At 43.7% G+C, this 20291-nt stretch overlaps 1 protein-coding gene across 1 annotated transcript in view; it reads left to right on the top strand.

Moving 5' to 3' along the window:
- Positions 1-20291, top strand: part of MTMR10 (myotubularin related protein 10) — a 144446-nt gene that overhangs the window by 62632 nt on the left and 61523 nt on the right. Inside the window, 3 exon segments of the mRNA XM_029575968.1 lie at positions 837-924; positions 15933-16021; positions 17351-17481. Coding sequence (XP_029431828.1) covers positions 837-924; positions 15933-16021; positions 17351-17481 — 308 coding nt within the window.

Genomic DNA, 20291 nt, shown 5'->3' on the forward strand with positions numbered 1-20291 from the left:
AATGTCGGTATATAAAAATTATAAATAAATAAATAACAACCAACGATGTTGAGGCTCTAGCTGGCACTGAATGCAAATGAAAAGTACCTCAGTGCCTTCCCATCTGTAGAGATCCTATAGCACGGTTGAGATGCTTTGAACATGATGGTTTCATTGCAGGTAACTGTGTTACAAGTATGTGTGTAAGTGCTGACTCCATCACCAGACTGTCTGTCCTCATTGCATATAAAAGAGCATACACTTAGCCAGAATCAATTTTAGAACAGCCATTTACTTACATAAAGCTAGAAGGTATGTGCATAAGTGGAAAATTTTCCCTTGATATTTTCAGAGCAATTTTAGTGAAACTATGTTTGTGCATTTGTTATCCACTGCAGAGCCAATGGAATTATTTTGTTGGTTTTATATTCCTGTTGCCTTCTCCTTCAACCTTAGCCTCTTCACACCCCCCCCCCCCCACCCCCTCGCCTTGTACTCTGATTGTATATATCTTGTATATATGTTTCTAATTTTTGTTTTGCGTTCTCTGAATGTGCAATAAAACCCCCTTGTACCCTACCCCCTCCTCCCTACCCCTCCCCCCAGTTCTTTCATTAGTTACACTGTAAAGCCCCGTTGGCTGATTTCATGTTGTATGGAAACCGATGTGATGTTTTTTTTATCAAGTGTCGGTATATAAAAAAACTTTAAATAAATAAATATAGACTTCCTCATTTATTGTAATAGTAACAAGTGATTTTATCTTTATCTCCAAGCGTTTCTTTCAGAGTGTGATGCCATACAATAAAATATAAAGACTATATAAACTGCTGTTCTGTTTGTTGCTCTGTTTTCAGCCTTCCAGAATATTTTGTAGTTCCCTCTTCCTTGGCAGATTTGGATTTGAAGCAATATTCTCATTCTTTTGTTGGAAGACGAATGCCAGTAAGCATGGTTTTATTTTATCATTAATTAAGATTTCAGCACTTGTTATATCACAAATTAAATTAAGGAGAACATGAATCATAGAGCGACTCTGCATTCCAACTGGGAACGTGTAAATACTGTAGGAAAAGTAGTTTGTAGTGACATGGAATTTATTTTTTGACAAGCAGGTAACCTGCCTACCTGTTTGACTCCTGAACCTGTTATAAATGTAACTCAAGGAATTGCTTTTTCTGGGGTGGGGAGTAGAGAGGTGTTGCATTTTGTTTTTCTTTGACATCCTGACAACTGTTCAAAGATAATGCACATAGAGGACAATTTTCAGTAGGAGTCCTAACTAACACTCTGGCCCTGTTTATGCCCCGGCTTTTTAGCATGCACGAATGTAGCTAATTTTCAAACAGAAGGTATCCATGCAATTTGTTCTTGAATATCAGCTTATGTGGATAAAAAGTGCACACATACACTTGCGTCATCTAAAACAATGGTGCAAAGGATATGAATTGTGCATTTTAGGTTGCTGAAAATTTCTCTTAGGCAGATTCAGCCATTCTACCTGCTTAACCCTCGATTTTACCTACATTGTTCCCAACTAAGTCTTTGAAAATTTATTTATTTTTAATTTAGCTCACACATTTTCATTGGTAACTCAAGGCAAGTTACATTCATATACAGTAGGTATTTTTCCTGTCCTCAGTGGGCTTACGATCTAATAGCTAGAATTACCGCACCACACGGTAACTTACCACTTCGCATCAGTTTTATTGTGTGGTGCGGTAAATTTAGCGCACCATATCTATAAGGCCCTCATAGTAGTGAACCACCACTAACACCTCACCTCGACCTATTAGATGGGCCTTCCTATAGAGATATAAATAGGTGCACACAGTGAGGCCCTCCCCAGTGTCTCTCCTCCACTCCACTCCCTCCTCCCTATCCTCCCCCAGAAATGGCCAAAATGCAATTCCAAAAATTTATTGCGAATTGCCATGGCCATTTTGGGCATATCGCACAGCCTAACGCTAGGAAAAAAGGTGTAGTTATTTCCGGCATTAAAACTGTGTGATAATACCCCTCATTTAACTAAATCCCGCCCAAACTCCTCCCTGGTCCCGCCCCTCCAAAAAATTGGCATTCAAGCCATGCGTTATGAACAATAATGCATGTGTTAACGCCATAATACATTTTGATGAATGACCCAGTTAAGTTTGTTCCTGAGACAACAAAAGGTGAAGTGATTTGCTAAACTCCACAGGGTGTATCAGTAACACTAGCTTATTCCTCCACTCCTTATCCTTTGAGGACAATTAAGAAGTTCTATTAGGTAATAGTCAAATTAAACCGCAGCCTCTACTCCTGGTGTGCTATTCTGTCATTTTTTAAGTTTTAGCTTTGCAATCCTACCCCTATCCCTCACCAGAACACCAAAATTTCGGTTGCCCTGAAGCTGCTCAGTGGGTCAGGGGAATAATTCTGCTGTTACCCCAGAGATGAGTTGCAGGAAAAGAGAGAGCCCAAAACCATCGGGTAGTGTCTCTTATGTGAGGGATGTGGAAGAGAATAAGATCAGAGAAATAGGGAGGTACTCAAGTGTGTATACATTTAAAGGTGAATACTAGCATTTTGAAAGCATAGCAATGATACATATGCATGTTTAAAACTGATACCACTATTTTCAGAAAATGTCTTTTTAAATTGCATTTCATCCTATCCAATTTGAAAGCTAAGCTGTATTGAAATATTTCTTATCAATATATAATGGTACTCTTAGTGCTGTGCACCTTTTCAATGTAAACAAATAGGGTTTTTCTCTGTATTTGTAGGCTTCTTTACTCACCGATTTCAGTAAAGTCCGCGGGAGAGCGGACGAACGCCCGCTCTCTCGGCGCACGCACCGGCCCTTCGCCGGTGCACGCAATTCTGTATTTAAATTAGGTGACGCAGTAAAAACGGGGAAAAGGAGGCGCTAGGGACACTAGCACGACAGGAGCGGCGGCTGTCAGCGGGTTTGACAGCCGACGCTCAATTTTGCCGGCGTCTGTTCTCGAGCCCGCTGACGGGCTCGGAAACCGGACGCCGGCAAAATTGAGCGTCCAGTTTTCGGCCCGACAGCTGCAGGCCGAATTCAAATTTTTTTTTTTTTTTTTTTTTTTTTACTCTTCCGGACCTCTGACTTAATATCGCTATGATATTAAGTCGGAGGGTGCGCAGAAAAGCAGTTTTTACTGCTTTTCTGTGCACTTTCCCAGCGCTGGAAGAAATTAGCGCCGACCTTTGGGTCGGCGCTAATTTCTGAAAGTAAAATGTGCAGCTTGGCTGCACATTTTACTTTCTGTATCCCGCGCGCCTACCTAATAGGGCCATCAACATGCATTTGCATGTTGAGGGCGCTATTAGGTGCCGCGGCTTGGACACGCGTTTTCCTCCCCTTACTGAATAAGGGGTAAGGGAAAATAGCAAGCTAACAGTGCACTCGGCCTGTTAGAGAGCTGTGCTCCCAGCTGCTATCTGATTCTCCATCAGAGAGCAGTTCTGGAAATGCACATCTAGTTACTAAAGTCCAGCAGGGATTTAGAAAACTACTGAAGAGGAAACTGAGAGCTTCCCAAAAATACAAAGGAAAATGTATTTTTAATAGTTATTTTGCCTTATAAAGGTGTGTAACACTATAAAATAGGTGTCCGTTCTGAAGTTCTGCTTTCATGAGAAATAGGTGAATGGTCATTTGGATAATTAGCATTTGCAATAGTTATAAGCAAAGTTATTAAAGAGGGCACAATGGGTCATTTCCTAGCGTGTAGTAGATGGACTCAGGACCAATGGGTATAGTGTACTCCTGATAGCAGTTGGAGACGGATCAGATTTCAATCTGATGTCAGCCCTAGTACATATACCCCTGCAGGAAGTGCAGCTCTTTAGTATTTTCCATTTCCATAGCAGTTAGGGACTCTATGCACGCTCGCACAGGGTTAAAGTAATTTTACCAAAGAAAATTAAAATAAGAAATCTTACCTCTACAGACAAACCCCCTCTCCTGCGGTGACACCCATTGGGTCCCTCTCCCAGTTGAGAATTCCCGAGGTGATTTCCGTGATCCATCGGAGGTAAGCCTCGGTCCAGCGGTCGACCCTTGGCGGGGACCTAGCCCCAGACATCGGGTGAGGCTGAGAGGCAGTGGGTGCAACTTCGAGTGCGGCGGTGAAGGTATTTTCCCTCCCCCCCGCAGCCGGAGACCGCCTGGAACAAGACCAGGAAGCGCTGAGACAAGGTAAGGTAGAAATCTATTTAAAAGTCTCCGGTCTCCGAAGCTCGAGGAGCTGCACAGATCGCCAGCTGGGACCAGTGCCATTGGGTTGATCTGCCCTAGCAGGGCTAGACCCTGGTCAGATCCGAGGGTCCTTCCACGTGGAGACCCTCCGAGGTGGTCGCCATATTGTCCGTGTGGTCGCCGTCACCATTTTGCTCTGTTCGCTGCCCTGTCCGCTGTTCCGATCCGTGCGCACAGAGGCGAGCCATGCGCACAAATACCTTGTGCGCACAACTTTGCGTGCCCAAGTACCATGCGCACAAGCGACGCGCATAGCCACACGCTTACTGTGCCGGGCGCACAACAGCGTGCACAACTTCGACGCACCGGAGCACACAACTGTGCTTTATGCGCACAAGCCATGGCACCACCGGAAAAGAAATTCAAGGCTCAGGGCCTTTGCCCAGCATGCCACAGAGCTGCACAGCATGAGGAGGCCACGGCCCTGTGTATATAGTGCAAAGAGGCCCTAGGAGATCCAACTCATGGCCCTCCCCAGCCGGTACCGGGTTCCAGCCTCTCGAACGGTACGCCGGACCTAGCATTGCACTGTGGGAACCCCGCTCAAACGGGGCTCCCCAGGGACACGGCGCCTCTTAGTCTAGACCCAGCATCTATCTCCTTGGTGGAATTCTTCAAAGGTCTGCATTCCTTCGTCCACATGCAACCGGGGCCTCCTCTAATACGGCCACAAGCTCCACCGGAGGACCTCAACATCCCCATCTCAGCGATCCCCACTGCCCAGAAGTCCCACCTTCGGGGACACGGACAACTCAGATGAGGATTCAGAACCCCTGGAGGAAGGGGAATTCCTTCTGGGGACAGAGCCCCACCGAACCATGAGACGCTTCTTCACCAAGGACGAGCTCCCAGACCTGGTCACACACAGCTTATAAAAGAGCTTGCTATCCCGGGCACAAGTGCCTCGGGGGAACCTAAGATGAACCCCCCTACTAGAGGGACTCCGTCAGACCTCCCATCATTTCCCACTATTACAAGCCGTCCAGCAACTAAATGATCTGGAATGGGATGCCCTGGAAACTGCGTTCAAAGGGGGACGGGCTCTGGCAGCCATGTACCCTCTGGACCCAGCTGCCAAAGATCTGCTGGCATGTCCGAACGTAGATTCCATTGTCTGCACGGTCTCGAAGCGCACTACTATCCCGGTGGAGGGAGGAGCAGCACTCAAGGATGCTCAAGACAGACGTCTGGAATCTATCCTCAAACAGTCCTTTGACGTCTCCGCTATGTCTTTACAGATCGCGGCCTACTGTGCCGTGGTGACACGCGCCTGCTTCTCACAGACCAGGAACAACACTCCTGGGGAGTCCCTGGAACCAGCAGTATCATTCCTCGTGGACCCGCTTCTGATCTGGTGCACACTGCAGCTAGAGGAGTGTCATCCGCTGTGGCAGCCAGAAGACAACTCTGGCTCCGAAACTGGTCGGCCGACACATCCTCCAAAACGAGACTTACAAGGATGCCTTTCAAGGGAACATTCCTATTCGGAAGCGAACTAGAGAAACTAGCCAACAAATGGGGCGAGTCCCCACTGCCGCAGCTACCAGAGGACAGGAATAAGAGAACCAGCGATCCTTCCCCCGAACCTCCAGGGGTAGAGGATCCACAGCGCTTCAATCAATATAGAAGCACATATCAAACGGCCCGCCCTGCAGGCCGAAGCCAGTCCTTTCGGAACAAGCACAACAAAAGGGGAGCCAGCTCGGGCCCAGGCCCCCAGCCGCACCCCACAATGAAAATCAGCCAACCCGTCTAAAGGAAGAAGCCATAGGAGGCAGACTTGCCCTATTCTACCAAAGATGAGTCGAGATAACTTCGGACAAGTGGGTCCTATCCATCATTCGAGAGGGATATTACCTGGATTTCCACCACCTCCCTCCGGACAAGTTTGAGGAATCCCCCTGCCACGATCCTTCCAAGAGGATGGCAGTGGAAGCTATACTGACCAGATTGCTAGCCTTAGAGGCTATAACACAGGTGCCTCCACAACAAATAAATACTGGACATTATTCCATCTATTTTATCGTCCCCAAGAAAGAAGGAACGTTCAGACCCATCCTGGACCTCAAGGTGGTCAACCGCCACCTGAAGATTCCTCTCTTCCACATGGAAACCCTATGCTCGGTAATAAGGGCAATACAACCGGGAGAGTTCCTTACATCCCTGGATCTGTCAGAAGCCTACTTACACATTCTGAACCATCAAGTGCAACAGTATTTTCTACGCTTCTCGATCCTGGACCATCACTACCAGTTCCGGGCACTACCTTTCGGGTTAGCCACTGCACCCCGGATGTTCACCAAGATCATAGTGGTGATGGCAGCAACACTGAGGAAGGAAGGAATCGGTGTACACCATTATCTAGACGATTGGCTGGTAAGGGCGAAATCCCCAGAGGAAAGCCAGCAGGCAACCAACAGAGTCAAAACTCTACTGGAGAGCCTCGGGTGGGTGGTCAACACAAACAAGAGCTGCCTGCAGCCCTCCCAATCTCTAGAATACTTCGGAGTCCGGTTCGACACCAAACAAGACAAGGTCATCCTGATACCGACAAGGAGATCAAAACTGATGACCCAGTTACGAACCCTGTTGAGCGAACTTCGCCCCACAGCATGGGGCTACCTACAAGTCCTCTGCCTCATGGCATCCACACTGGAAGTAGTGCCATGGGCACGAGCTCACATGAGACCCCTACAACGCTCACTACTATCACGATGGAATCCACTGTCCCAGAACTACACCATACGTCTTCAGCTCCCGGACAGAGTTCGGGCCCAGCTACAATGGTGGCTACAAGGTCGTCATCTGAGCCAGGGAACGAGACTATCCTCACCAACCTGGATCCTGCTCACCACGGATGCCAGCCTATGAGGATGGGGAGCACACTGCCAGGGGCTAACCGCCCAAGAGCAATGGAACAAAGAACAGTCAGAATGGAACATCAATCGCCTAGAGGCCTAGGCAGTCAGGCTAGCCTGCCTATGGTTTGGTCACAGACTCCGAGACAAAGCGGTCCGAGTAATGTCAGACAACGCCACAACAGTGGCCTACATCAACCGTCAGGGAGGAACCAGAAGCCAACAGATGTCTCTGGAAATAGACCCCCTAATGTCATGGGCGGAAGTGAATCTTCAAGAGATCTCGGCCGTCCATTTCGCCGGGAAAGACAGAGTCGCTGCGGATTACTTCAGCAGAGAAAGTCTAGACCCAGGAGACTGGAGGCTGTCGACCACAGCATTCCAATTGATAGTAAACCATTGAGCAACACCAACCATGGACCTCCTGGCAAACCGGTCCAACACCCAAGTGCCCAGTTTCTTCAGCCATAGGCGGGAACTCCAGTCCCAGGGAATCAATACCCTGGTACAGACTTGGCCACAGGAAACTCTGTTATATGCCTTCATGCTGTGGCCCCTATTGGGCACAATCATCCACAAGATAGAACACCACAGGGGACCAGTACTTCTAGTGGCCCCGGACTGTCCAAGAAGACTGATGTACGCAGACATGTGAAGACTGCTGACAGGGAGCCCCCTTCCGCTACCCGCACACAGAGACCTGCTCCAACAGGGACCGATCCTCCATGAGGATCCAGCTCGATTCTCTCTTACGGTCTGGCCATTGAGAGGACTCGCCTGAGAGAGAGCGGATACTTGAGGGCAGTAATTGACACTCTACTCCGAGTACGCAAGTTCTCCACATCCCTAACATACATAAGGATTTGAAGAGTATTCGAAGCCTGGTGCGAAGACCGCGACATCATACCACGCTCAGTCAAAATTCCTGCGATTTTGGAATTTCTGCAGAAAGGCCTTCAGAAGGGATTGTTTCTCAACTCCATCAAGGTACAGGTGGCCGCATTGTCATGTTATGGAACCAAGAGCGAGAGCGGCAGCATAGCCTCTCACCCGGATGTCTCCCGCTTCCTGAAAGGAGTCAAGCAGATCCGACCAACCCTAAAGGGCCGGTGCCTCTTTGGAACCTCAACCTGGTCCTAGATTTCCTAGCAGGAACCTCCTTCAGACCTCTCCGCAGCCTGTCTCTTCGACTATTAACATTGAAGACAGCCTTCCTGCTGGCAGTCTGTTCGGCCCGTCGTATATCCGAGCTACAAGCACTGTCCTGCTGGGAGCCATTCCTCAGACTCATCCCGTGATCTATCCAGTTACGCACAGTTCAGTCGTTCCTCCTCAAAGTGGTGTCTCACTTCAATCTCAACCAACCATCTCGCAACCATCGCCAGATGAACATAAGAATTCGGAAAAGGCTCGAAGTCCAAGCCATCTCATCGTCGGCAGACTCCTAGTCCGATACCTGGAAAGGTCGGAATCCGTACGAAAGACGGACCATCTATTCATCCTTCACAGCGGGAAGAAGCAAGGGGAAGCAGCCTCGCGAGCAACCATAGCCCGCTGGATCAAAGAAGTATCAAGGCGGCCTTCATAGAAGCAGGCAAGCCACCGCCTTTACAAGTCAAGGCCCATTCTACTAGAGCCCAGGCAGTGTCCTGGGCAGAAACCCAAGATGCTGTCACCCACAGAGATCTGCAGGGTGGTGTCATGGTCCTCCATCCACACCTTCTCCAGGTTTTACCGCCTGGATGTTCAGGCTCGGGAGTACACAGCATTTGCAAGGGCAGTACTAAGTGGGTCACGGGCAGCCTTCCACCCGGTTCGGGGGTAGCTTTTATACATCCCATTGGTCCTGAGTCCATCTGCTACACGTTAGGAAATGGAGAAATTACTTACCTGATAATTTTGTTTTCCTTAGCGTAGACAGATGGACTCAGCATCCCACCCACGGCTGCCGTTACTCATGGAATTCTCGGGTGATTCACAGGTAAGCCATGCTTTCCTTCAGCTAGGACACCCATCCTACTGGGTGTTGACGTTTCTTGGTTGAGGGCACTAGCGGTCTCCAGCTATAACCAATTCAACCGGTTCAAATTAATTAAGTTAGCCAAGTTATAAAGTTAATCAAGTTATTCAGTCATACATATATCCACAGTGCTTTTCGAGGAGAATACTGAAGAGCTGTACTTCCTGCAGGGGTATATGTACTAGGGCTGACATCAGTTTGAAATCTGATCCGTCTCCAACTGCTATCAGGAATACACTATACCCATTGGTCTTGAGTCCATCTGTCTACACTAAGGAAAATGAAATTATCAGGTAAGTAATTTCTCTATTGCTCGGTAAACACCAAAGCAAAGAATTAATTTAATCGCTGAATGACTAAATAATCTCTTTGCTTTCATGTTTACCGATGAGGATGTTGGGGAGATACCCGTTCCAAAGTTGGTTTTCAAGGATGACGGTTCAAATGAACTGATACAAATCACAGTGAACCTGGAAGATGTAGTAGACTAGATTGACAAACTGAAGAGTAGCAAATCACCTGGACCGGATGGTATACACCCCAGGGTTGTGAAAGAATTAGAAAATGAAATTTCAGCCCTATTACAAGTAATTTATAATCTTTCATTATTTATTTATTTATTTACTTATTTATTTAACATTTTTCTATACCGACCTTCATGGTAATAGCCATATCAAATCAGTTTACATAAAACAGGGAGGAACTTAACAGTAAATAAATAATCAATTATCATTTAACAGAAGGAGCAAAAGTTACAATCAACAAGGAAGCTAAAAACTTGGAAGCATAGGTAGCTGGAAAAAATGGAGTAGAGGAGACAGATAACTGAGCACATAATAAAAGTACATAATAGTAAACAATGGAGAAGCATACAACAAATTAAAATCATCTGTTGTACCTGAAGGTCTGAAAGTTGGACAATGATATATAAAAAGGGCTCCAGAGGTGACCTGAGAAACTCTAGACTGGTGAGCCTCACTGTAATGCTGGGAAAAATCGTGGAAACTATTATAAAGAATAAAATCACAGAACATATAGATAGACATGATTTAATGGGACGTAGCCAGTATGGATGTACCCAAGGGAAGTCTTGCCTCACAAATCTGCTACATTTTTTTGGAGGGGGTGAATAAACGTGGATAAAGGTGAACCGACAGATGTGGTGTATTTGGATTTTCAGAAGGCATTTGACAAAGTCCTTCATGAGAGGCTTCTAAGAAAACTAAAAAGTTATGGGGTAGGAGGAGATGTCTTTCTATCAATTGTAAACTGGTTAAAAGTCAGGAAACAGAGGGTACGATTAAAGTGTCTATTTTCTCAGTAAAGGTAAACAGTGGAGTGCCTTAGGGAACCGTACTTGGACCAGTGCTTTTTAATGTATTTATAAACAATCTGGAAACAGGTACAGTAATTGAGGTGATCAAACTTGCAGATGACACAGAATTATTCAGAGTAGTTAAATCACAAGCGGATTGTGATAAATTGCAGAAGGACCTTGTGAGACTGGAAGATTGGGCGTCCAAATGGCAGATGAAATATAATATGGACAAGTGCAAGGTGATTCGTATAGGAAAAAATAACCCATGCTGTTAGGTACCATATTAGGATTGATTTATTTATTTATTTGTTGGTTTTTATATGCCGACATTCGTCGGAACATCATGCCGGTTTACATTGTAACAAATTTAACAAGAGAGAGAAATACAATAAACAGGGATGGGGAAGGGAGGAGCAGCAATGGAGGAGGAGAGAGGACAGCAGTAGGAAAGATAGGGAAAGGGAGAAATTTGATAGGAACATTTCAAGAATATAAATTGACAATATATGTACAGGTGGGTTAGTAGGTACTAGACCATTGATGGCAGTGAAAGGGAGAGGGTGGAGGGAGAGACGGGGTAGGATAAGCTTAGAGTGGAGGAGGGGACCTTAAAACACAGTATTTAGGAGTCTTTGCTTGGGGGGAAGAAACACTGTATTTCGGAGTCTTTGCTAGGGGGAAGAATAAGGGAGAAAGCGGAGAGGCAGATAGGAGGGGGGGAGAGTGAGTGGGCTAAGAGGTTAGAGTGAAAACTAAGTTTGGTCAACATCTGGATACGCTAATGTAAAGAGCCAGGTTTTGAGCCCTTTTTAAAATTTAGACAGGTTAGTTCTAGACGGAGGGCCATGGGCAGGGTGTTCCATAGGGAAGGGCCGGCAATGGAGAAGGCCCTTTCTCTGGTTGAGGTGTGGTGAGCAGTTTTTAATGAGGGAGTGTATAGAGTTCCAGCAAGGTTGGATCTGGAGGGGCGGGTTGATGATAGGAAAAGTGGTGCATTCTCGAGCCAAGTGTGATTTTGATTGTACAATAGATTGTGGAGAATGGTGAGTGTTTTGTATTTTATGCGGGAGGCTGTGGGTAACCAGTGGAGGTCTTTTAGGATAGGGGTAATGTGATCAGATTTACGTGTGTTTGTGAGAATTCTGGCCATGGCATTCTGTAATAGTTGGAGGGGTTTGATAGTGAAGAGAGGGAGGCCCAGAAATAAAGAATTGCAATAGTCCAGTTTAGTTAAGATAGTTGCCTGTAGGACTATCCGGAGGTCTTGGGTATAAAGCAGGGGTTTGTTTTTTTAGGATGTGCAATGTGAAAAAACCTGTTTTTATGGTGGTGTGGATGTGAGATTTGAAATTTAAATGTTGGTCAAGATAGACACTGAGATCTCTCACATTGCAGGTAAATGCGTTGGGTGGAGGGTTGGTGTTGCTTAAGGCAGGGAGCGAGCGAGCTGGGCGAGCTGGGGGATTGGAGATTGTGAGGAGCTCCGTTTTTGTTACATTTAAAGCGAGATGTAGGTTTGCGAGGAGGGTGTTGATTGAAGTAAGTCAAGAATACCAGAATTGTAAAGTTTTGGGGAGGGTTTCTTGAAGCGGGATGAGGATTTGAACGTCGTCAGCATACATGAAGAACTTTAGGCCAAGATCAGAGAGGAGATAGCAGAGGGGAAGGAGATGGACATTGAAGAGCGTGGAAGAGAGGGAGGAGCCCTGCGGGACGCCCTGTGTGAGGGGAATGTGGGATGATTCGCAATTGGCTATTTTTACAGTGTAATTTCTGTTGAGATAAGAAGAGAACCATTGCAACGCAGAACCTTTGACACCGATTTCAGCAAGGCAGGTGAGGAGTATGGTATGATTGACAGTGTCAAAGGCAGCAGATATGTCAAGAAGGGCCAGTATGAATGATTGACCGTGGTCCAATCCCTTGAGTATAGTGTCAGAAAGGGTAAGGAGGCTTAAAGTGTTTCGGGCTTTACGAAAACCAAATTGAGCCGGGTGAAGGGTGTTGTTCTCTTCAAGGAATTTTCTCCATTATTTTTGCTATGAAAGGCAAATTAGAAATAGGGCGATAGTTAGCTGGGATACTGGGGTTGAGATTAGGTTTTTATAGGAGGGGTTTGACTACTGCATGTTTAAGGGGGTCGGGTACTTTGCCATGTGAGAGGGAGCAGTTTATTATGTCAGCCAGGAGTTTTGAAATGGTGGCGGGGATGGAAAGAAGTCTTAGTGGGGATTGTATCTGATGAATGTGTGGTGGGTTTAGCCTTTTGGAGAATTTGTTCAATCTGTTTAGGAGAGGTGAGTTCAAAGGACTCAAGGTTAGTGCTTGAATTTGTGGGGAGGGGGTTGACAGGGGAGGGATTAACAGGGAAACACTGGAGGACATTAGAGATTTTGTTTCTAAAAAAACATGGCAAGTTCCTCACATTTAGTGATGGCATTTTCTTCAGTGGGGGGAGGGGGTGGTTAGTTCAGTGACATAAGAAAAGAGAGCATTGGAATTGAATTAGTAGTCATGTATTTTGATGGAATGGTAGTCTTGTTTTGCTTTTAGGGTAGATTGTCTGTATGAGTGAAGAGAAGATTTGTAGGCAGCTGCGTGAGCTAGGGATGGAGTCTTTCGCCAAGCTTTCTTTATTTCTCAATTCATTTTTTAGCTTTTTTAATTCAGTAGTGTACCAAGATTTTTTTACTGACTTGTGGGAAATTTTCTTTTTTACTATAGGGCAGACTTCATTGGCTATACTGGCGGTGAGATTGTTCTAAGATGATAGTGAGGTATCGGGGTTGGTAAGGTCAATGCTCGGTGATTTTTCTTCGAATGCTGTAATGAGTTTCAGTAGAGCAGGGTTTACGGTAGGAGATAGTGTTGTAGGGGAGGGTAGGTTGAGGGGTTGGGGGTGTTTATGGTAAGGAGAGCATTTATAAGGGAGTGGTCGGTCCATGGGACCGGGATTGTAGAAGGGGTATGGTGAGATTGAATCTTTAGCATTAATGAATATAAGATCAAGGGTATGACCTGCTTTGTGTGTGGGGGTTGTGATCAGTTGTCTGAAGCCTATAGCTTGAAGGGTGTTTAGGAAGAGTTCACAAGATGGGGAAAGAGGGAGGCCATCTACGTGGAGGTTGAAATCTCCTAGAATTATGGCAGGGGTGTCTATAGTGATGTTGTCTGATAAAAATTCGATGAGGGGGGACGGATCCTGATCAAGCTGCATTGGGGGGGCGTATATGAGGCAAACTTGTAGCTCTTTGGCTTTGAAGAGGCCAATTTCAAGTTTATGGTGGGCAGTGATCTTTTGAGGTTTAAGGTTGAGATGTTTTTTTGCAGCGAGGATGAGGCCTCCGCCTCTTTTTTTTTTTTTTTTTTTTTTTTTTTTTTGGGTCACGGAATTGAGAAAATATTGTAGGACTGGGTAGGTAGCTGATTGATGAAGACTTGGTCAGTATCCTTAAGCCAAGACTCAGTGATGGCACAGATGTCTGGGTTGGTGTCGGTAAGCAGGTCAAATAGAATCGGAGCTTTTTTTGAAATCGATTGAGCATTAAAGAGAAGTATTGCTATGGTAAAAAGGCCTAAGAATTGTGCAAAGGGAGATACCATGATAGGTATGAGGTGTTTGCTGTGAGATGGGGAGCTGGGATATGGGGGGATAAGGGTTTGGGGGGGGGGGTGATGTAAACGTGGGATGGAGAGAGGGTACATTATAGTATAGTTCAAATTGGCGAGGGATGAGAAGAGATAGAGGTTAACAGCAAATGTTGCTACAGTGCTGGTACCAGATAGGTATAGTCAGGTGACACATTTCAGTTAACAAGGTGGGAGGGGTGCGAGAAATCTGCAGGAAATGCGGAGAGGCAATTAAATAAGCGAGTAACAGAATTGGCAATATTACAGGAAAAGCAGTGCAGGAGATTACAACTAATTGAAGGCTGCGCCTAAATAAGCATATCACAGAACTTATTAAAATATATAAGGCAGAGCTATTATTGGGCTAAATATAAGTGAAAGGACTGCACTAAATACTGAGATAACAAAGATAACCAAACTAAGTGTCAAAGTAGTAATAAATACCGGTGATTAATGCAGCAAAGGGTACAGTGGAGAGTTCATTCAGAAAGTGATGACAATTGTATGTTGCTTGTTGGAAGAGAGAAACAGTTCTTGCTGTGGGCAGAGGCAGATGGGGAGGATTCCGATGGGTCGTGAATGTGAGCGGTGCGCAGAGAAAGGTCGAGGTCCTGGAGTCAATTGTCGGAGATGCAAGAAAGTCTGAAGGCTTCTGCGGAGAGGGTTGTACAAAAAGGGCGCACCAAGGGGCAAGCTCCTTGGTCACTCTCCTTAGGCGTGCAACGCCTGCGTGAGAAGGAGAGATTTCAAGCAGAATCTTTTAGCTTCTCTGACTTGTTCCAGCTGGGGGAGGGGTTAGCAACCACGAGGTGGAGGGGAGGAGTGGGTTCAATCGGAAGGCTGAGCGCAGGGGAAACTCATTCCAAGCCCTGGATCCTGGCTTGGAGAGCAGTTGAAACAAGCAGAAAGTGATTTACCACCCAGGAAACACCCAATTGAAACAAGCAGAAAGGATTTACCACCCAGGAAAAAGATCTGGGTGACATAGTTGATATTACATTGAAATTGTTGGCTCATTGTGCTGTGGCAGTCAAAAAAGCAAACAGATTGTTAGGAATTAGGAAGGAAATGGCAAATAAAACGGAGGATGTCATATATCAAATGTCATGTATCGCTCTATGGTTAGACCGCACCTTGAATACAGTCTGCAATTCTGATCACCGCATCTCAAAAAAGATATATTTGCACTCGAGAGACTACAGAGAAGAGCAACCAAAATGATAAAAGCACATGGACTGTTTCCCCTGTGAGGAAAGGCTAAAGGTTAGGGCTGGTCAGCTTGGAGAAGAGATGACTGGGGAAGGGGGGGGGGGGGGATACGATAGAGGTCTACAGAATCGTGAAAGGACTTGAATGGGTAAATGTGAAATGGTTATTTACTCTTTTGGATAATGCAAGTAGCACATTTAAAACAAATTCACAAAAATTCTTTTTCACTCAACACACAGACCCTTGGTCTGACCCAATATGGCATATCTTATGTCCAAAGAGCCTAATGCAAATTTGAGGGCTCTGCCTGTTTTTCTAGTTGCTGACTTTGGAACATGTTCTCTTTGAAGGGTAATATTGCAAAGCTACTTTTTCTTTTGAGCGGGGTTAGGGGTAGATTTAATATTTTTTCATGCTTTTTGCAAGTTTAGAGTGCCACTGAAAACCACAAAATTCTATAGAGAATCCTATTTGTAGTAAGCATCATCTTCTAGTCAGCATTGTTACCCATTCCAATAGCCAGTCAGGAAGTTCCATTCGCAGCTGAGCAGTTTGCAGGAATTACAGCCACAAAGAAATATACATTGATATTCATTGTGCTAAAAAGCTTGTTTTGTGGTTTCTTACTTATTTTTCTGAACCTAGTTGTGGTGCTGGAATCACCCCAATGGAAGTGCACTGGTGCGTATGGCCAACATTAAAGATATGCTGCAGCAAAGGAAAATAGACCAAAGGTAAGAAAAATGACAAACCCCATCATTATATTATTTAAACAGGCATGTCTCTGGAAAAGATGCAGGTTTTGCTACAGTATTTACTAGTTCTAGCTGAATAATCTTTTGGCTTTTTTGCTAGCTTCTGCTCTGCTGATATCTTGCTGCATCTCATTGTGACTAGCTGAGGCAGATTAATATTCCAGACACTTGCTGCTTTAAGCTGTACAAGTTTCCTGTGGTGAAGCAGATGGCTGTTTTCCTTTGAAGGATTACATTGTCCTTGTCATGGAATAGAGAATTTGCCATGTATTGTCCTTGCCACTTTTTCATTTAACTGATGCTGAAGTAGAAAAATGACTCTTTCAGCATGTTGTCATTTTCTCTGTTGGATCTGAATAGCAAGTAGCTGTTGAGGACCTTATTTTTTTGTTGTTTTACTTAAATACAGTTATTTAAAACTAAAATTTTAAAAAAATGAGATTCTCATTACCTTGTTTTGTTTGAGTGTAAATCACTTTGGGCAGAAGTATCTGAAAATGTGTTTAAGAAACGAGTAAAAAAAAAAAAAGTAGCAGGATGTTTTATAGAAGTTATTGTGGTTGTCTGCAGCTAGTATGCTTTCATTAACATATATTTGGTCCAAAAAAAAAAGTAATGCTGTAGTAGAAATCAGCTAAAGTTGAAAGGACTGCAGTTCATTAAGCAAATACAGTATGAGATCAAGAAAAGCTGCTACCTCTCACAGTATTTGGTGCTGTAATTGGTATTGCTACCTCATTTTCCTTTACATGGATAATGTCTTCATTATTGTGAGATTTTTTTTTCAGCCTACAGAAGTTCTGCCATTGAATCATTTTTATACTATTGGGTATTAATGTGTTATGTTTTTGGAGTAGAAAATTATTTGTACAAGAAGGAATGTCTACAAAACAGCCTCTTGCATCCAGTTGTAGCTTGAATTAAAGCACCCTATCAGAAAGCAAAATGTTGAAGCAACTGATCTGAATGGTTGCTATTACTGTTCATTGGATTACTAGGAGAAGTTTATTTTCAAACTTTAGCATTCGTTTTTCTCAGAGAAAATGCACAGAGGTACTTGGTTAGACTATTTATTCTTAATAACCATTTCTCAGCTACATGAAAAAAAAAATTGGGCAACTACCATGGATTCCCCTAGACTTTTTTTGTGCTAACCATCGTATGCAACAAAACTATAAAAGTAAAGTTTAGTGCTATACACTGGCTGCTCATGCCAGATACTCAGCTATTGTAAGTTATGATATGTATATCATTGTCACAGTTTTACTAACAGTTCATAATGTGTATTGTTTTTTTCTCCTTTGTTAGGATTTGTAATGCAGTCATGAGAAGTCATCCACAGAGGAATGATGTTTACAAGTCAGATTTGGACAAAAGTCTGCCAAATATCCAGGAAATTCAGACTGCCTTTAGCAAACTCAAGCACTTATGTATTAATGGTAAGTCATACTAGGGGGGGTTTCAGAAATATTTGTGAAAAGGGAACAGTTTTCTTGAGAGAGTAATTTTTACTTTGAGAAAAGACAATTCAGTTCTTATGTAACCATGTAATTGGTTACATGGATACATGTATTGTCTAAGTACATTTAAAAGCAGTCTCTAATTAATGGGATATAACAGTGTAGTTTCAGAATAAATAGAAAAACATGTAACAATATATTGCTAAAATTGTGTATATTAAATACTGATATGTAGCACATAAAAGAAAAATGGGAAATACTTTTTTTGTTTTTACATCTGATTTTATCAGAGGTATTTTGTGGGATTCTATTCTACAGAATTATCCTTTTGAGAAGGAAAAAACAAACACCTTATGAGTACAACTCTACACAGGAGAAAGAGAGTTACCAGGGCAGCCATGAACAATATTGCATGTGTTGAAGAAAGGAAGGAAGGGGTTCATGAGATCTGGATGTGAATAGAAATACTAAATGATGCCTAACAGAAATCAATTGAAATAATATATGGTCTTAACTTTATTAGTAATGATAAGGTAATCAACTATGTACCTGAGCCCTACTGACCTTCCTATAGAGGAAAGGGAAGAGACACGGACTCATCTGGAAACAGTTTCTTCCCCTGCCTCCCACCCATCCACCAGGACTAGTTGGTCCACCACATGCAAGCAAACATAAGAACATGCCATACTGGGTCAGACCAAGGGTCCATCAAGCCCATCATCCTGTTTCCAACAGTGGCCAATCCAGGCCATAAGAACCTGGCAAGTACCCAAAAACTAAGTCTATTCGATGTTACCGTTGCTAGTGATAGCGGTGGTTATTATCTAAGTCAACTTAATTAATAGCAGGTAATGGACTTCTCCTCCAAGAACTTATCCAATCCTTTTTTAAACACAGCTATACTAACTGCGCTAACCACATCCTCTGGCAACAAATTCCAGAGTTTAATTATGCTTTGAGTGAAAAAGAACTTTCTCCAATTAGTTTTAAATGTGCCACATGCTAACTTCATGGAGTGCCCCCTAGTCTTTCTATTATCTGAAAGAGTAAATAACCGATTCACATCTACCCGTTCTAGACCTCTCATGATTTTAAACACCTCTATCATATTCCCCCCTCAGCCGTCTCTTCTCCAAGCTGAAAAGTTCTAACCTCTTTAGTCTTTCCTCATAGGGGAGCTGTTCCATTCCCTTAATCCATGGTCCTTTCAGGAGGAAGTAGTGGCTGAGAGTTACTGGGCAGCCTGCCCCATGCAAGCAAGGCTACCAGCCATCTGGGCTATCGCATGACCCTACTGAGGGTTGGTGGCAGGGTGGCCCAGAAATCCAACAAACCTCTGTCATACGAAGCAGGAAGCCTGCAAGGGAGTCAGTTGGTCTGTTAGATAATCAAGGAGCTAAAGGGCTACTTAGGGAAGAATAAAGTCATTGCGGAAAGGCTAAATGAATTCTTTGCTTCGGTGTTTACTAATGAAGATGTTGGAGCGAGACCCATTCCAAAGGTGGTTTTTCAAGGGCGATGATTCAGATGAACTGAACCAAATCACAGTGAACCTGGAAGATGTAGTAGGCCAGATTGACAAACTGAAGAGTAACACAAGGGTATACACGCCAGGGTTCTGAAAGAACTAAAAAGTTTTAAATTTCAGACCTATTAGTAGTAATTTGTAACCTATGATTAAAATCGTCCATTGTCTCCGAAGTCTGTAAGATGGCCAATGTAACCCCAATATTTAAAAAGGTTAATCTGGAAAACTATAGACTGGTGAGCCTGACTTCAGTGCTGGGAAAAATTGTGGAAACTATTCTAAAGAAAAAAGTACAGAACATATAGACAGACGTGATTTAATAGGACACAGCCAGCATGGATTTATTCAAGGGAAAGTCTTGCCTCACAAATCTCTTACTTTTTTTGAAGGGGTGAATAAGCGTGTGGATAAAGATGAGCTGGTACATGTAGTATATTTGGATTTTTAGAAGGCATTTGTCAAAGTCCCCCATGAGAGGCTTCTAAGAAAATTAAAAAGTCCTGGGAAAGGAGGCAGTAGGGGTAGGATTAAATAGTAAGTTTTCTCAATGGAGAGAGGTAAACAGTGGAGTGCCTCAGGGCCGATGTACTTGGACCAGTGTTTTTTAATATATTTATAAATTATCTGGAAAGGGAAAAACAAGTGAGGTGATCAAATTCACAGATGACACAAGATTATTCAGAGTATTTCTTTGTCTTTTAACTTCAGTGTTAATGCACATTTTTAGTTTTTTCATTTATTTATTCTCTTAGCATTTATTTTAGTTATTTATTAATGTTATTTTATGTACTAAATGATTTTAATATTGTATGTTTTACCTTCTGCATTCTTATAATTTGTAAACCGTTGCAATGGCTCGTCTTAGCGACGGTATAGAAAGCTTGATAAATAAAATAAATAAATAGTTAAATCATAAGTGGATAGTGATAAATTGCAGGAGGACCTTGCGAGTCTGGAAGATTAATTGTTCAAATGGTACATGAAATTTAATGTGGCCATGCAAGGTGATACAGGGAAAAATAACCCATGTTGTAGTTACATGATGATAGTTTTCATGTTAGGAGTTACCACCTAGGAAAAATCTATATGTCATAGTGGACAGTACATTCAGATCATCAGCTCAGTGTACTGTGGCGGTCAAAAAAGCAAACAATGTTAGGAATTATTAGGAAAGGAATGATGAATAATATGGAGAATGTCATAATGCCTCTGTATCACTCCATGGTGAGACCACAACTTGATTAATATGTTCAATTCTGGT

The sequence above is a fragment of the Rhinatrema bivittatum genome, chromosome 13, assembly GCF_901001135.1.
Source record: "Rhinatrema bivittatum chromosome 13, aRhiBiv1.1, whole genome shotgun sequence".
Lineage (NCBI taxonomy): Eukaryota > Metazoa > Chordata > Amphibia > Gymnophiona > Rhinatrematidae > Rhinatrema > Rhinatrema bivittatum.